Source organism: Echeneis naucrates, chromosome 23 (genome assembly GCF_900963305.1).
Source record: "Echeneis naucrates chromosome 23, fEcheNa1.1, whole genome shotgun sequence".
Classification (NCBI taxonomy): domain Eukaryota; kingdom Metazoa; phylum Chordata; class Actinopteri; order Carangiformes; family Echeneidae; genus Echeneis; species Echeneis naucrates.
The window spans coordinates 10,656,328-10,674,253 of record NC_042533.1 but is presented as its reverse complement, the minus strand read 5'-3'; the positions used below and the strand labels follow the sequence as shown (position 1 = coordinate 10,674,253).

The window sequence follows — 17,926 nt, the reverse complement described above, 5'->3', positions numbered from 1 at the left end:
CGTTGAGTAAATTATAATTGGTTTGATCCCAAACTCACTATGACATAAAAATCCATGAATCCAGTGTATCCCATTTAAAATGACATTTTCGACTGTCATGTTTCTTAGTAAGGCATTAAATCTATTTTTCACTCAGAGTGTTACAAGATATGAATCTGAAATGAGGACTCTATGGTTGTCAAACGCTCAAAATACCCCACACTGCACTGCAAAACAACTAAGAAACAAAACATAAAAAGTAGTGTGAAAAGTTTTGGCCTTTAAGTGTTTAAGTTAAAGTCTTTTAATCACAGTTTTGATTTAATTGATAAAATTTTATTTATTTTTTTTTTTTTTGTTCCATCTCACCATCCTCCTCCGGCTCACGTTTGCATTTAGCTGCTGTCCGTGGTGGAACATTAGCCAGCCAGAGCAGCCGGTGCTCTGTCGGCTCTTGATCTCGTGAGGACCAAACAGAGCTAAAAGGACAGTTGCTAAGTAACCACAAAGACAACAAATCGTCAACATATTAAGAAGCAGCAGCATTATTGTCATATTAGCCTCTTGATCAGGATGAATTGTGAACAAAACTGCCTTTAACGTCTCCAGCCAGCAGAAGATGCCTCGGGAGCACACAGATTTGTTTCCTGCGGGGCACAGACACCGTCCTCCTGTGGTTTCCAGCCCATTTTCGGAGCGGGAGGTTCGATTCCCAGGTGAAACTATTGAAAGGTGATTCAACAAAGTTAACCGTGTTATTATCAATGTAACCATGACAACAAAGACAGTAGCTGTGGTAACTATGGCGACAGCGGTAGGTACATCAGCTACATCTGCTGCCATGGGCCACCATTTGGGGGAAAAAAGGGTCAAATCAGAGTGTTGCGAAAACTGTTATTAACAAATAGAGTGTCAGAGGTGTTCATCCAAATTAGAGGGAGAGCACCCATGTGAACAATTTCTGCTGTTGATACTGAAGTGTGCTGAAGCCAGGATGAGGGCTGATTTCTATAAATCTCTAAGCTGGTTAGCTGGAGAACTGCAGGCTGGAAAGGCCATGAAATAAACAAAGTAACTCCCGACTAATGTTTGCACGTGCTCAGCTGCAGCAGTTATTACATATTATCTTGATGAACTCTGTATCTCTTCCATTGCTGATCATTTTTCAACACTTGTCGGGCTCCGAAGCACTTTAATTAGTCAGCTAAGTGGGAGATCAGCCATTAGCAAAACGCTGTGAAAACGAACTGAGGTGTGCACAGTGAGCGGAGGGCTTCAGCTTTAATTTGCACTGAACGCCACACTGTCAGCTTTTCGCACGGTAAACAGCTTCGGGGATTCGAATCAGGAATGCATCATTCATAAGGAAATTATCACAGCAACACAGCAAGTTATCGTTCATTCAACGTGCACGGATAAACACCTCTGCTGCTGACTATAAAACTGTGCTGGGAATAATAGGGCAGCAAAAGTTTGCCTTATAGATCGGCCTTAACAGCAAGTGCAGTAATTATAGTCAGCTTTTCTGTAATGAGATTCTTACTGTGCTGTTATATCGTACCTGTAAATCTGTGTTTTTCCCTCTCTCTCCCACTCCAATCTTCCTCCACCTAATTATTTTCTGCTCTTGCAACTTTTACGTAACCGCCATGAGTGATTAAGTAACAAACTCAGATTAAATTTGAAAAAACAAATCTGTCATCGCATCCTTCTCTGCTGTCTCGTCCTCACCTTTGGCTCTGGGAAATAGATGGCTCTTTCTTGAGGCTCTGCTTCTAATTAATTGCTCAAAGCCTCTGACACTTGTATAAGTGTAAAAGCTGAGGAAGAAAAAGATGGAACACAAAAAGGTAACTTGCTGTTACACAGAGTGATTTGTGTCCTTGGAGGAAACACAAACTACAAATCGGTCGCAATTGTAATTCATTTTCCATTTCCTGCGTGGAATGTCTAAGAGAAAACTGTTGCATATGTACACAACACATCCGAGAGGCTGATCTGCTCTCTGTCGGAGTGTGTGCTCTCTGTTGCCTCTTTTCCTATCTTCCCATGCAAATAGGTGGGATTGGCTGGACTTTCCCTACCTTCCTGCTGATTGGATAATCATCCAGGGGAGGCCTTTTTAAATCCCCAAGATGGCAGCACCTTCTCCACCCTTGTTGCCTGTGTAGTTTGCGGTTTGATTCGTGGTTTAAGCGCAGTAGGAGTGAGCTGCCATTTTTGCTACCTTGTTGTCTCCTGTGTTTGATGCTGAGGCAGGTAAGAGGTCATCCTTTGCTTTCTTCCCCTGTCAGGTTCGATGTTTGTTTTCTGTAGTTAGCATCATTCTATTTGGGTTTTTTTTTTTGTTTGTTTGTTTGTTTTGTTTTTTTGGCCTTACTTACATTTATTTGCTGACTTGTGTATTTCTTTTCCTTGTAAAATAAGCACCTTTTTTGTTCACTTTGTGACACACTTTTCTCCATGTGGCTATTTGGGACTTGGGGAAGATGAGGCCTCGTTTTTGTTGCGTCCCAAATCTGTAGACTGGTCATGACATGGAGTCAGAGGAGATCCCACGCTCATCGTATCGGCAGTTGCACTGTGTACGTACAGCCAGCAGCCAGTTAGCTAAGCTTTGCATGAACACACACCTGGCTCAGTGTCAAGGTAACACAACTCATCTATCGCACCAGTGCCTGAGTGTCAGCAACACACTAAAGCTTTTTCTGGCTCATGAGCTGCAGATCTAGTTTGGTTACAGTTTTGCACTTTTGGTGCATTCATGTTCTGTTGGACGTTAGAGATGGAGTAGATCTTTCAGGATAATTCAAGCATGATGACATAATGAGACTGATTTAATCACATAAATTAATCAAATGGTTTGCCTTGTTCAAACATCTCGTTAATTCAATTGAACTAAATGATTTAACTCACATAAATTATTCATATTTTTATTTATCAAGCACTTCCACGTTAAAGATTATCCGCTACATTTTGTGAGTTTTCAGGAAAACAATAGTTTCCCACACTAATTGATCTAGTTATGAAAAGACTGTGATGAGAAGTATATTAAAAAAAAAAAAAACACACACTCATGCAAATTTCTGCCTCTGTGCTGAAAAAAGCCCCCAATTAAAAATAAAATAGATTAACAATATCTTAGAAAAAGTCACTTAATTGACATTTGTGACTATAAAAGCTGTGTGCAGCTGTCAAAATGCAGCTGCTGATTAAGCTGCTATCCACATGCCTGAACGAGGTGGTGGCAAAGGCAAAAATGAAATTCCATAAGACAGTGAAAAGGGCGAGCATCTTGGATATCCAGTCAGATTTCCAAAAAACTAACAGGCTATATGTTGAAACTGTTACTTTTCCCTCTTGACTCTGTCAAGCGAAGCAAACAGCACATTTCCCGCGCCCTTCAGAAAATGAAGGATGAGACTGACATTTTTGTCATCATTCCAGTTAGATGTTATTAGTCGCACCTATGAGCCGGCCCCACACTGCTTGATATGAAGAGAATCTGGTAATGATGTGTGTGAAGCAGAGCAACAATCGTTCCAATTCTTGATCTTTTGTCTCCCAACTGAGATTTCATTTCCAAAGTCTCATTAAAACTACTGCGTGGACTGTATGAACAACAGAGCAGCGGATAGGTTTTGTTTTTATTGTGTAGCTGCTGTAGGACATCTCATTGTGCCGCAATCTGTTTTGGCAATTTGACCATTTGTTTTATTTCTTTTATTTACAGCTGTGAAATTAGAAGGAATTCATAACCAATTTGAGTTTTGATGGCCACGTTCTCACAGTGAGGATTTTAAACTTTATCTAATAGCTCCACCTAGTGTCTGAGTCAGATGTGTAAGTTTAAGTCACACTAAAACTTACTGACTGTAGGTCTGTTACAATAAAGTGAATGTGATACTTTTTCAACTTAAAATCCAAACGTGTGGAATCAGTCCTCCTGAAATTCCTCCTGTCATTTATTCAACAAGTATGAGGCTCATATTGTAAAACAACTTAATACATTTTATATCTTGCACAGGTTTTTCATGGTGCATGTTGTGTGTAGTTTACAATAAATTTAAGACTTGCGTTGCATGAGTCCTTTTTTTTATTCAAAGATATCCAAGACTGTATCAATGATGGCGCCATAAAGAGCTGGATGGACAGGAAGGGTACACAGACAATCATAAGGCTTAGATACAATCAAAAAACAGAGAGGGAGTAAAAGCTGAAACTGAATGATGCTGAAAAAAATGACAGGTTCCATCAAGAGGTCACTGAATTTCTTCATCTGCATCCAACCTCAACCAAAGTTGGACTGAATAGAAAGGGGAAGGGTGGCGATCACAAACTCCAAATACATTTACAGTATAGAAATGTCAAACCTGATAACATACACCCTAAAAAAGGGGAAAACACATTTCCGTTCAATCTAGCTCTGCACGAGTAAAGTCTGTAGGTCAAGTGTTCTTCACTGGCAAAAAGCAAAAATTTCATTTCTTATAAAAAGCATTTTACAATAATTTTTATTTACATATATGGCTGTCATTTTTGGTCTGTTGAAACAAATTTACACATTTTATGTCATCAGCAATTTCTTCGGTGATTTGCATGGATTCAGAAAATATTTACATTTACAGTAGACAACCACAGCCAAGAAGAATCAACATTTCAGCCACGACGCTTTCATTAACAGTAAATTCAGACTGTTACCAATGATTTTACAACACTCACCACTGTGTCCACAACAAAAACTTTACAAAATGTTTACAAAATGAGCACTTATTCTTCGGTCATTTTGACGTAATGGTGAACTGATTCACAGTGAACTGGCATCATTTCTGTAAGACTTGTAACCAAAATCCTTTTACTCAGCACTGCAGTGGTTCTCTTTTCATTTGTAATAGTAAAACAAGCAATCCTTGCTTTCAGTGTGAGCTGTGGAAATCACGGTACCTCATGCCAAACACTGATTTGTTACAGTCTACAAAAAGGGAAAGAACATACAAGCCTTTCGTTACTAAGAGGTTTGTGCCTCGTTAGGTAAAGCAGCACTGGAAAAGTAATGTGATGCCAGCGAATGTTTGAGTCCATTAACTTCTATCTGATACTTTGCTTGGCCCCTGTGTTCACCACATGAACCTCTGGGTGGCGGTGCTGTCGGGCCAGTGAAAAGTCTTAGTGATGAAAATGTAAATTGTGACAGCGTTGATGGCTGTGTAGAGGACAAACTCCACAATTAGTCTGGGAAGAGAGGGGAGAGGCATGTGCAGCCGATACATCAGGTAGGGAACAATAAAGTATCTGAATTCCAGCAGCTTCTGGGGGACCGTGGCAGCCAGGAGACACGCCAGGAAAGCCAAACTCCAGAAGAGCGAGCGTGACTTGAAGGAGTCCAGAAAATTCCAGCCAGCGAACACGTACGCCGGGACAAGGAGGAAACGCACCAGCTCGTGCCTTTGGAGAAGCTTTTTCCACACGTAAAAGGGGAAATGGCGGTTGTCTGCCAGGAGGTATTTGTGGACAAAGGTGAACTTCCACACCAGGAGCAAAAAGACACCGGTGACGAAGAGGAAGAACAGAGGTTGTTTTTTCAGGACCTGCAGGAAACGCAGGGTCCGATAGTAACAAAGAGAGACGGGGACAGAGAAGAAGAGGGCGAAGGAGAAAAAGTAGAAGAGTTGAGGAAAGTTGAGACAAGCCTCGTGGCTTGTCCTGTCACCCACCACGATCCCATCATTCAGCATCACAAACAGCAGGAAACAGGCACCAACTACTGCGTAAGGCCAGGCCACCAGCAGCACCGCCTTCATGTGACTGGGTGAGGTCAGGAACTCAAGTGTGAAAAGCAATATTTTCTTTGCCCCGCTGAATGACAGAGGAACTTGTGATGGAGGAGATTTCTCATCCCTCTTTTTTGTGTGCTCCACTTTCCAGGCTTCATCCATTTTGGCGGCCACCAGAGTCCCGGCACAGAAGGCCACCCAGATGATGTTGGTCTGACGGAAGAGCACTGCGCAAACGCCAAGGAGCGCTGAGGCCTTGTGGCAGCCATACAGCGTCATGAGGTACGTGAAGAGGATGAAGAAAGTAGATCCGGCATCAGTGTAGTAGAGGAAGTTGAAAAAATAGAGCACTGGGAAGGTGGACAGAGACAGTGCTGATAGGATACACCGTGAGGTTGTTCGGGTCTTGAAGAGAAGAAATGTGAAATCTTAAACAATAAAACCGACAAATGAGATTATTCTGTGTGGTCATGAACCTCTGGTCTTACCTTCTCCCTAAGGTGCAGCTTGCAGATGAGCAGATAGAGCAAGTAAAGGTTGCCGCCGTTGAAGAGCAGGTTGATGAAGCGCAGCATGGCAGTGGAGCACACCACTTCGCCTGTCAGGTCAGCGAGCCACACCACGGGTTTGATGACTCCCACAGAGATGAGATAAAGGCCTGGGAGGGTGGTGATCATTGGGTCCCACTGCACAAGGATCAGGAGCAAGTTAAAGGGGCATTCCTCTGACTTTACACACAAGGACACATTTATTCCTCATGTAAAAACAGTAGCATCATGGCTTCAGTTCCGTTTGAGCTGTAGGACGGAAAAAAAAACAGCCCTGATGATGTCAATGTGAAGTGTTTGGATTGATAAAGAGATGACAAATTCATTTCAGATCAAAATTTGGAATCCAAATAGCACAAGTGTTTATCAGGTAATTAGAGTTTAATGAAAACATTGATGTGATTCATGGAAAATGTAGGACCCAATATTTTATTTTTAGACGAACAATGTTTAGCTTCACCTCAGACGGCATTTATTTTGGATTACACCCAACATACTTCCAAAGCATAGCTCACATTTACACTGACAATACTTATCCGTGAAAACTGGAAATACGTTGTTTTTCCCTCATGTGATGCCCAGAGTTATTATGATATAAATGTAGCTTCACCTCAGACCAGGAAGTTTGGCTGTGCAATATATATATATATATATATATATATATCTCATATATATCTCATATACATGTATTGCACAGCCAAACTTCCTGGCTTAATGAAGGTGTAAGAAATACTAATTTATTTCTTCTTCCCACTCAGTTCAACACAACGTATGTGTTACTGTAACGAAGTGCACACTTAGTGAGGCAGAGGGGAAACAATATGATATTATCAGTAATATCTGTGTCTGAGATTAGTAGGAAAAGGGCTTTAAACACGAAATCATGGATGAAATCCTTTAAGCTCCACCTCTATAAAATGTGCCTGGTGGAGATGGAAAAGACATCTATATTTCAACCTCCCATAAAACCCACTAATGTCCTCCTATATGTGACTGACATGGAGATTAAAAGATCATCGAGCTGCCATTTTTAAATAACAACACGCTCCGCTGTTAGCGAGCCTTAATCCGCCGAACAATGACGGCCACACACTTCTTCTTTTTACCTCGGTGAATTTTCCCTGGCAGTATTTCTGAGCCTGTGGGATGTGGAAAACCTCGTCCATGTAGGGCTCCCTCTGCTCCCGGGTGACTCTGGAGAAGATCAGGCAGGACACCAGAAAGTTGGTGCTGCACAGAGCCGTGAAGACGTAGCCTTCAAATCTCTCCATGTCTGCCGACGGAGGCGGATGTGAAAGCAGGCACCGTCCGAAATTAGCTCTTCTGATGTCGGGCAAGCGGCATATCGTGCGGATTCGCTGAAAAATGAAACCAGAGAGCAGCCTCAGATCATCGGGAAACTGCTCCAAGTCTGTCGTGTTGTCTGGAAAAGGAAGAGTTCAGATGTTTGACAGTTGGCGGTCCGTCTCGGAAACACGCTCGATCCAAACACGCTCCGTCGGCAGCTAGTTCCTCTGCTAGCTTCACGTAGTTCAGCAAGAAAATTCTATTTATAAATACTTGCCGTGATTATTTAATTGTTAGTAAAGTTTACTGCATTTTTTCTCAGGTGTTTTTTTTTTCTGGATTTTTTTTTTCTCTCCCCTGTAAATGTGACACTTCCTCTCGGGTGTCACAGTGTTATGGTTCCTCGGGGGAAGCGCGGCGGTGGCTTTCGTGCTAATTTTCTTCCAGTTTGGTCAGATATCTTTCCAGGATGCATCTAACGCAGAAGCTGGAGCTTTTCCCCGACCACGCTGTCACACAGATCCTGTTCAGAGAGCTCAAAAACGCCGCAGAGTTGAAGAAAAGTGCCGTTGAGGGTAAAATAAATGGCGCCCTGATCAACCCTGCAATGGTAAAGCTGTTTACTCGTGTTTTTATTTTCCTTTATGGATATTTACAAAGGAAGAGAGCAACATTCACCGACCCTGAATGCTCATGTTTCTTCATTGGACTTCCTTTTATTTCTTCACAGTTGGTCAGTCCTTTCCAAGTGTTGGTAGCTGCCAACAAAGCTGTTCATTCTCAGAAAATTGGCAAAATGAAGACAAGAAGTCTGTACTCCGAGATTATCTTCAACCTGTCACCTACTAACAATGTAAGTAAAAGGCACAAACTACCAGACTTTTACTATGATGCCTGCGTAATCACAATAAGCAGCGTTTTGCATCTGTTTGAGTAAACTGGTGGCTACTTTGCAGCTGTATTTGTAGTCATCTTTGTGGCCATTTTGCTTTGTCTCATTTTGTGTCTCCCTCATTGTTGTGTAGTGAATCAATGTTATGCTCTTGTCCATGGTTTGGGTCCAGCAGGGTCAGTGTAGGAATTAAATCCATGTAGATGATAAATGATGGGATGTAATGTACATGTAAATGCTGAAAATCACAGCTGGATATTTTGTATATGTCTCATTATCCAGATCTCAGAGGCCTTCAAAAGGTTTGGGATCGCAGATGGTGATGAATCGGTTTTGGTGGTCCTGGTTCATAACAAAGACGAGTCACACCATCTGGCAGACATCACAGCCCAGGTGGATGGACTGCAGGTTCCGGTGGATGAGGTCTCGTCGCTCTCGGACTCTGCAAAGATCAGAAAGGTTCCTCATTAATACTCATGTGGCAGGGCAGATTTTCATTTCAGGAGCATGCTTTACAAATCTTCTTCCCTGCCTTTGTCCCCATTCCAGCTGTATAAAGTCACTCCCCAGGAAGAGAAGTGTGGGACTCTACTGGATGCCGTTGTATGCAGAATGGCCATCAAAGATGTGATGTAGCGACAAGAAGAAATAAAAGTAGAACACAAATTTCCTAATAGGACATTTATTGAATTTTACCTCCATGAGCTGTTATGATTAATTATGTTACTAATAATGTTACGTCACCACATTGTAAAGTGCCAATATTGAAATTATTGTCATTGCACTCGAATTTGTGTCACCGATGGAAAAAGACCCAGTCTCCCACTTTTGCTTAATCTTTTATTATTTTCACAAACTCATCTTTTTTTGTTGTTTATGGGGACAAAGAAAAAGCTTGGGGATGACGTTCAAGCACATTATTACCATCATCACATGCAACTTTTCATTCTTCTAATTACTTAGAACTTTGACCGTTGTTTTTTTTTCCCTGAAAGCTGAAGTTAGGGGACTGATGAAAAACTGATCTCATACCAGCAGGGGCACATCATGAATGCAAAGTGCTCAGGGCCAAATATCAGCTATGTCTTTAAAGGATTAAAAAAATTAATTAATTCCACATTCCCTGCACGGACATGAAAGTGTCACAGTCAAGCTGAATTTCATTCACATCCTGTCACCTTTAGATGACAAGAATATTAAATGTACTGGTTGTCTAAAACATTTGTTTTAAGGAATGTAATGAAGTTTATTGAACACTAAAAAAAAGGTCAGAGTATCATAGAACATTTAACCTGGATGTTTATTTCGTTATTATAAAATACATTTTAATTCACAGTTTTTATGTGGGATTAGCAACATGCATACTCAAAACGTGAACGTTTGGGTGTTTATTAAGAGACGTTAAAAACAAACAAAAAAATTCTGTTAGAATTCATTAATAAATGCTGATTGACTGAAACCTGACCATGGCCCTTAAATGCTTCTTAAAGGGTCTGTTCATTGACATATAATGGAAATTCAAATTATGGAGCAGAATCACATAAAGTCACATAAATTAAGGCCCTACATGTCAGTCAATCAGGGAAGTTAGCGAGCTCATCTTTCGCGATGTTCCCTCCACTGAGGATACACACGACGTTCTTCCCTTCCAGCTTAGGTATCTTGTTATTAACAATGGCAGCGAAGGCAGCAGCACCTGAAGGCTCCACCAGAAGTCCCGACCTGTAAAGAGTGGACACAGCCACCTTGATCTCCACATCACTCACCAGGGCGATTGCCTCTACGTAACGCTGGCACAGCTCGTAGGGAAGTCTGCCTGAAATTGGAAGAACATCAGGAACGAGGTCAGACACAGAGAGTGTTTTCTGATGATCAATTCTGGCCACAAAAGTTTGGTTTAGTACCTGCACATGGTGGTGCAAGACCTGAGGCGATGCTCTTACTGTCCATGCCCACTGGCTTCTTCTCAATGAAGCTCCTATACATGGTGCAGGCTGTGTTTAAAAAGAAATACAATCACAACAACTGCAAAGTGTTTGCCTACGCTCATTTCGCAGATGATGTTCTGGGTGAGTTTTTACCTCCCTCCGGTTCCACACCATAGATCTTGGTCTTAGCGTAGCCTGATAGCTTAATAGCAGCAGCTACACCAGCCAGCAGCCCGCCTCCACCACAACACACCACCACCACATCAGGCTCAGAATTCACCTCCAGCAGTTCCATACCAAGACTGGACACATACACACAGATGGTGCTTTAACAGTTTTACTCATGGCTTTTTATAAAAAAACAAACAAACAAACAACAACAAAAAACCCCACTTTTTTTGTTGTTGTTATCTGAATTTCTATTGGTAATGCCAAAACTAATATTTTACTTTCTGAAAAAAACTTCTCTACCTTTTCATAATGTGGTTGAAATGTGTTTTCACCTTTGAATAACCCATTTATTTTATGTAAGACATGATGATGGCATTCTTGTACCTGGCATGTCCTGCTATTAGATCCAGGTCGTCGTACGGGTGCATAAATGTCATGTTGTCCTCCTGAACATAGCGGTTCACCGCATTCATCAGACTGGATGTAGGAACACGCTCCACCTCCACTCCGAAACTCTGAGGATGAGAAAAGCTGTCCACGTTCATGAATTAGTACAAATACATCTAACTGACAGTTGGCATTCAAGGTTTCTTTGGTATGACTTGGAGAGACACTTGCAGTTAGAAATTGGGCGTTTCCATTTTGGGATTTCCTTGAAAAACCTTCAGACGAATATATATTAAATGTAAGCAGGGTTAAATTTTTGTGCAGTCCACACAACATGCATTACGTTTAGCAGCAATCAGACTTATGAACATATATAACTGAAACATGCTGACAACTGTAGATGAAATATTTAAGTTGCTGTCTCAAGCCATAACTACTCAATGAGTAATATCAGTATTGGACCATCTTTAAGTTTGTTTTAAGAAAGAATAATTTGAGAGCCATTGTTTTAAATTTTGAAGGTCGAGGTTTTTGTGCGTACTTAAGTCAGTCAGCAAATGACCTCTGACCTGTATGAGTGTGGATCTGGACTTTGGAGCTGTTTTGGGCATTACCACCTTGCCCCTTGACCCATAGTGTTTTAAGGCATATGCGAAAGACTTCCCATAGTTCCCTGCGGACATGGTGACAAAAGGACCACCCTTTGGTTTTCTGGCAAACTGATTGGCCACCCCTCTGATCTTAAAGGACCCTGTCAATCAAAACCACATGCGCATGCCATTGAATTAGTTCAGTTGTATTTTTAGTGAGGTTCTCGTGAGTAAAGGAATGTAGTCTCCTCAAACCTGTTCTCTGCATGTTTTCCAGTTTGATGTGGATGTTGCAGTTAATGTTGAGAGGTAGAGTGGTATGGCACCAGGGAATCATGGGAGTGTTGATGACACCCAGGGGGCTCGTCCTCACTGTCTCCCTGGCTTCTCTCAGCAGATCCAGTGTGACGGCATCTGCAGACACTTCATCCATCTGTGTCAGAAATGCACAAATATTGGGAATACATTTGCATTGTGTTGCAAACATTTTCAACCAGTAAAAAAATGCATTTAATTCATTAATGTTATTAATGGTAAGTCCAACAAGACTTTTTATATATTACTTCTTATAACATTTCACAACTACAACAACAATGATGATTCTCCTTACTCTCCTGTACAAAATAGATATTTGAGTACGTTTAGTAATTACCTTGTAGTTTGACTGGATTTGTCCCTTGCTCTAAAAAGTGACAGCTCCGTAATGTTTACAGTGTAACGCCCTCAGCGGTTTCCGTCAGCGAAATCGTTCCGCTGCGAGTTGAGTTTCTCGACGGACATTATAATGAGACGGACGGCAAACATGGCGGCTCCTGTAAATGGCAAAGCAGCAGATTTAGCTAACAGTTATTTGTTATTCAAATAAAAACCTATTTATATATATATAAAAAAAAATAGTAATTATGGGGTTGGCCCGGCACGTCGTGTGCGCCATGTCTGGCGGTGTGGACAGCTCTGTGTGCGCGCTGCTGCTGAAGAGACGAGGTGAGAAATTCAAACACACCCAGAAGAGTTGAAGGGGTTAGATATCGAGTGAGAAGAATTTATATTATTTCAGTTTCATTTTTCTGGCAGACATTCACGTGTCGGTTGTCTCTTCCTGTGGAGGTTTTAACGTGACAGGGGTTTTCATGAAGAACTGGGACTCTCTGGATGAGAGCGGCGTGTGCAGCACAGAGAGGGACTGTGAGGACGCCCACAGGGTGTGCCAGACTCTGGACATCCCCTTCCACCAGGTGTCCTATGTCAAAGAGTACTGGCATGATGTTTTCAGGTGTGTGTGTCAGCGCATTATTAATCTGAAGCTTCACTGAGCTCACTTTGGACCTTCATGTGCCCTGTTATTAACGTGTGGATCCTTTTGTAGTAATCTGCTGAAGGAGTATGAGAGGGGAAGGACACCCAACCCTGATATTCTCTGCAACAAGCACATCAAATTCAACCATTTCCATAAGTATGCCATCCACACACTGGGTATGTCGTCTCCGCTGCTTCACATTGAGAGATTCGAGCTGTAAACAGTGGCTGGCAGCCATTTGTTGGTGTTCTGCTTCTATAAGTGATAGGGGCAGCTGTGTTAAAGGGTGGACGTTGTTGCCTATATGGACCTTATTTATGTTTTTGGTTACTTCAGTTATTATGGACAATAAAGTTACTACCGATTAAAGACTAGTAGTGGCTGCATCTGGGACAGGCACTACGATGAGGATTGAGTAGAACTGATTTTATACTACAGAGAATCCAGCCAGTCCAAAAGTCTTGTTCAGTGAGTTTTTATTAATGAATTGCTGCTGTTGATGCAGGTGCTGATGCCATGGCAACAGGCCACTACGCTAGGACGTCACAAGAAGACGAAGAAGTGTTCCAACAGGCGCATATAGCTCCACCTACCACGCTCTTCAGAAATAGATTTGAGATCAGAAATCGTAAGTGCTTGACTCTTGTCCTTCAGTGAAATTGCACCACAGTCCTGACTGTAAGGTTAGATCCTCAAAGTGGACTCAATCGCTTTTCTCTCAAATCCCCGTTTCAGCGGTCAGGCTGTACAAAGGAGCAGATCTCCAGAAAGACCAAACCTTCTTCCTCAGTCAGATCTCTCAGGATGCCTTACGACAAACCATGTTCCCGCTTGCTGGACTCACCAAAGAATTTGTCAAAAAGATAGCTGCTGAAGCAGGACTCCACCATGTTCTGAAGAAAAAAGAGGTGCATACTCATCAGGAGAGAGTGAACACAATACATTTTATTCGCACACTGAACACTAATGTGATCTGATTTTTGTCTGTGTTTTTTCAGAGCATGGGCATTTGCTTTATTGGAGAGAGAAACTTTGAAAACTTTATTTTAGAGGTGAGAAAATTAAAATGCACATATTTTTGCCACCTCACTTACTTTCTATTTCCATTTTATCTTTGTTTCTTTTGTTGTAGAACAGAATCTCCAGCCTCTGTATGTTGAAGCTGTGAGATTTTCTCTCTGTTTTCAGTATCTAGAGCCAAAACCAGGGAACTTTGTCTCCATCGAAGACGGGAGAGTAATGGGGACGCACAAAGGTATTGTTTTCAGATGAGACATCCTCAAATTGTGAATACTTCTGTCATAAATGAGGCCTCCTTATTCTTCCATTGCATCGTTAGGCCAGTTTAAAGAAAGTGAAATCTTTTCACTAAATCTGCATTGATTTTGAAATGCTGTATCTCTTGATTCTCTCATGACTTATTGTGTGTCCATGCAGGCTGGTTCACTCTGACTCTGGGTCAGAGGGCCAGGATAGGAGGGCAGAGAGATGCCTGGTTTGTGGTTGACAAAGACATTGCAACAGGAGATGTATTTGTGGTAAGAAAGGCTTGATAAAGTGGAACTATCCTTTCTTTCTGATCTAGACTTTTTAGCCCGCAGAGGGATTTTTTTCTCTCTTAAGTCACTGTATCCTCTGTTATATTGTTCCATGCTACAAAGCACTATTTAATATTACATGAAATAGAAAAAAATGAGGCTGCATATTGACAGTTTATCTGTTCCTTACTTCCTTAACTGTAATATGAAACCTCAGGCACCAACGACCAATCACCCAGCTCTTTTCCGGGACACGGTGCGGACGGACCGCTTCCACTGGCTAACAGTGGACCCCCCTGCTGAACTGGCCAAGACGCAGATGATGGAGTGCCACTTCCGCTTCATCCACCAGATGCCGCTGAGTGAGTTTTGTGTTGTCAGCACCTGAGTGCATATTCGACAGCTTTAGTTACTTATTACCTCAAAATACAGATTTCTGTCCTCCAAAATAATTGAAATGCATTATTAAACTTTACTTATGAAAGAACTTCCCCTTTCTGTGTTTCGCAGCTCCATGCACAGTGACTCTGAACATGGACGGCTCAGTCTGGATCTCGCTGTCACAGCCAGTCAGAGCTCTGACTCCTGGACAGGTGACAGCTAACACAAGATCACATCACAGACCACAACACATATCAGGACAATGCTCTTTAAAGACGGCCAAACATACATAAAGTCCTACAAACTTTTCTGTAACTTCTTCCCCAGTTTGCCGTGCTCTACAAAGGGGATGAGTGTCTGGGCAGCGGGAAGATCATCCAGTTGGGGCCCAGTGAATATGTCCTCAAGAAGGGTTAGGAACGGTTGAGAGGCGCCACGCAGCACAAGGAGCATCTGACCCCCGACCCAGACAGCTGAGGTTACCTCAGCCCAGGGTGTCTGCTGCTTTGGGCAGGGCAGGCCCGTTCAGGAGGAAGCATCTTTGTGACCTCAGGCCTCTGCTGTATATCTCAGATGGCTGTGAATGCTTGATGGTGGTTTAAAATTGTCAGCTGTGTCTTGAGGACACAAGGAGCTGGACATCCAACTGTTAATCATCTGCAGCACAAACAAGGCGGTTTACGCAGGAAGAGGATCTCCAGCTCTCCTCTTTCACTTCACCACTTCTTCGAATATCACTGTTATGATAGTAAGGACAGTCATTGTTAGGTCGTGAAGCTACTGGTTGAAAATAATGAACAAAAAGAGCTTTTCTTTTCTTTCTCAACATAAATCATAGTGTTAGGACCCAGAGTGTGTGAGAACACCTTTCTCTTTATACGGTAGTGAGACTGTGGCCTTCTCATTGCTGGCGGGATTTTATGCTAGTTGGCAACGTGTGGATCCACTTGACGATGACTCAGTTTTCTTGAGAGTGATCTGTGAAGACCACTCCTGTTCATCCAACCTCCTACAAACCTCTGCTTCTTTTTTAAACATGTTTTAACACATTTAAACAGCAGCTGAGCCCAGTTTTAGTGTCTGATGGTACCAGTCTCAATTTACTGTTCACCGTTAACCTAAACTATCAAAAAGTAACTTGAAACAGACGTTGTTCTATGTATAGTTTTTGCACATTTTTTCCTGAGCCAGCAATATTCTGAGTCAGTTTTTAATAATTTTAGGTTAGAAAAAAAAAAAAAAAAAACGAATATAGTTTTATAATGCACCTCAATTCCTTGTTTTGAAAATTTCAAGTGCCTCTTCTCATTAAGTGGTGGTGTTGTAAGTCATGGAATAAGACGTAATTTACAAAGTGTAAATTAATAAAGCTGATGAGTCCGTTTTCACTGGCTTGTGCATAATAGAGTCATTATATGCTCACCAAGGACTTCATTAGGGACACCTGTGCACCTGCTTCCCCTGGAGGTCATCCAACCAGCCAGTCATGGCAGTTGTGGATCACACAGCTGTGCTGAGTAGAAACCTTAGAGTGGACAATACGCCGAATGCTGGAGTGGATGGACTTTCATCAGGTTCCATCCCTGTTGTCCAAGAAATAAAGTCTATCTGAGTATACGTGCTGATCACGTTCATGCTTTTATAGTTCACCATTTTCTGATGGCTTCTTGCAAGATAATGCTCTATCACATCACAGAGCAAAAGTCATCTCAGAGGGTTTCATGAATCTGGCCTCCCCAGTCTCCAGATCTGAATCCAGCGGAGCACCTTTGGGAAGTGGTGGAGCAGGACATGGCATCAACTTGGATGTTGAGGTGACAATTAATTATGGGATGTAGGCAAGTCTTTATGAAAGTTTCAGAGGAAAGTCATACCATGGGGACCTGAGTCTGACAGCAAAAAGAGGATCTCGCCAGTGTCGGTGTGCTGTTCCTGAAAAAGTGGCCGGTGAGTACACTTACATCTGGGTTGTTCCACAGGGTGGCGCTATTGTACAAGCGTCACCTCCTGGGTTGGCCCTCTTCTCTAGTCAACTTTGCACAAATAACAAACTGCACATTTCAATTAATCCAAATATCATTCATGTTTTCCCAAAAACCTTTAGTCCGTTCTACTTTCCTTTTAATCTATGGAGATTTTATGGTTCCTCGTGAACTCCCCGAGAGACATTTCTCTTTGACAACTTCCCTGTGAGTCATATCTATCAATTTATAACAGCATAACGTAACAAGAGTGATCGGGATTATGAGATTTAAAGTGAAAATAAAATAATTTCTAACGAGATTAAATTATAACTTAATTATAAATTATAACACTATTCTGTGAGATTACTTGTTTCCTATTATTCCTGTCAAATGATGAAGATGAGGACTCACTATAAAGTCATATTGATTTAATAAGTTAATCAGTGACTGATAAGAAAGAATTGTCCTTTAATAGTCACCTCTCATTTGCTGCTTTAAAGGCGCAAGTGGCGCAAACATGAAAAATTGTAAGCATCACATTTTTTCTCATACGATAAGTAGATTAAAGATAATATAATGTAACAATACGATGTGAATACATAATGGTTATAATATACTGTATTTCAGAGTCGTAGGTCTATGTCAACACAAATATGAATAAAAAATCAGCCATATCAGCATAAAAGGAAATTAAAAATAAATAAATGCACCAATAAAAACAGCATATGCCGACACATATTACATATATGGTGTGTGAAATTTGTGAAAGTGGTGAATTTGTCAACTTTGGTAGGTTTGCTTTACTAAAGAGCAAAATCTGATGAACATATGTACTCACACAAAATGAGAATGATCAAGTTCTGCTGAACACGCTCAAAGGGTGCAATTGTTAAACTTTGGAGCAGCAGTTGTTTGAGGTTGTGGGATGAAGTGGATTTAAAAATAATTGCCGACGACTGCGGATCTGAGAGCTCTGTTCATCAACTACTTCAGGTGTGGGGAGTGAAGAGTAACGCTCAAACACACATTTGGAATTTTATCCAGGTCTCAGCTTATTGGAATAACAATGCAGCTGCGCGCATTGGTCACCCGGCCAGTGCCACTTCCGAAATCTCCATGAGAAAAGCCCCCACTCTTCGGCCCTCCCTCCCCCCCGGTGAAAGCGTACCAAAGGGGGAACACAGCAGGTT

At 41.7% G+C, this 17,926-nt stretch overlaps 4 protein-coding genes across 6 annotated transcripts; 2 read left to right on the top strand and 2 right to left on the bottom strand.

Annotated features, from left to right (window-relative positions):
* Positions 1–3,992: 3,992 nt before the first annotated feature.
* Positions 3,993–7,812, bottom strand: alg10 (ALG10 alpha-1,2-mannosyltransferase). Its single transcript, XM_029495220.1, has 3 exons — positions 7,408–7,812; positions 6,242–6,439; positions 3,993–6,158 (listed from the first exon to the last, which is right to left on the bottom strand). Exons 1-3 carry the CDS (start codon positions 7,570–7,572, stop codon positions 5,097–5,099), a joined length of 1,425 nt encoding a protein of 474 aa, XP_029351080.1. The 5' UTR covers positions 7,573–7,812; the 3' UTR covers positions 3,993–5,096.
* Positions 7,813–7,974: 162 nt separating this feature from the next.
* On the top strand, positions 7,975–9,869 carry tprkb (Tp53rk binding protein). 2 transcript variants are annotated; one of them, XM_029495379.1, is made up of 4 exons: positions 7,975–8,198; positions 8,319–8,441; positions 8,763–8,939; positions 9,030–9,869. In XM_029495379.1, exons 1-4 carry the CDS (start codon positions 8,058–8,060, stop codon positions 9,114–9,116), a joined length of 528 nt encoding a protein of 175 aa, XP_029351239.1. In that variant the 5' UTR covers positions 7,975–8,057; the 3' UTR covers positions 9,117–9,869. The 2 variants fall into 2 exon arrangements, with proteins under 2 accessions (XP_029351239.1, XP_029351238.1); XM_029495378.1 differs by having other exon boundaries at positions 7,975–8,441.
* On the bottom strand, positions 9,835–11,989 carry LOC115036947 (L-threonine dehydratase biosynthetic IlvA-like). Its single transcript, XM_029495377.1, has 6 exons — positions 11,812–11,989; positions 11,536–11,717; positions 10,964–11,094; positions 10,562–10,710; positions 10,385–10,474; positions 9,835–10,296 (listed from the first exon to the last, which is right to left on the bottom strand). The coding sequence occupies exons 1-6, from the start codon at positions 11,987–11,989 to the stop codon at positions 10,055–10,057; spliced, it is 972 nt and encodes a 323-aa protein (XP_029351237.1). The 3' UTR covers positions 9,835–10,054.
* Positions 11,990–12,357: 368 nt separating this feature from the next.
* Positions 12,358–16,018, top strand: trmu (tRNA 5-methylaminomethyl-2-thiouridylate methyltransferase). 2 transcript variants are annotated; one of them, XM_029495381.1, is made up of 11 exons: positions 12,358–12,540; positions 12,631–12,829; positions 12,923–13,029; positions 13,359–13,481; positions 13,589–13,761; positions 13,852–13,905; positions 14,042–14,108; positions 14,291–14,391; positions 14,609–14,753; positions 14,902–14,984; positions 15,100–16,018. In XM_029495381.1, exons 1-11 carry the CDS (start codon positions 12,459–12,461, stop codon positions 15,187–15,189), a joined length of 1,224 nt encoding a protein of 407 aa, XP_029351241.1. In that variant the 5' UTR covers positions 12,358–12,458; the 3' UTR covers positions 15,190–16,018. The 2 variants fall into 2 exon arrangements, with proteins under 2 accessions (XP_029351241.1, XP_029351242.1); XM_029495382.1 differs by having other exon boundaries at positions 12,664–12,829; positions 15,100–15,189.
* The last annotated feature ends 1,908 nt before the right edge of the window (positions 16,019–17,926 follow it).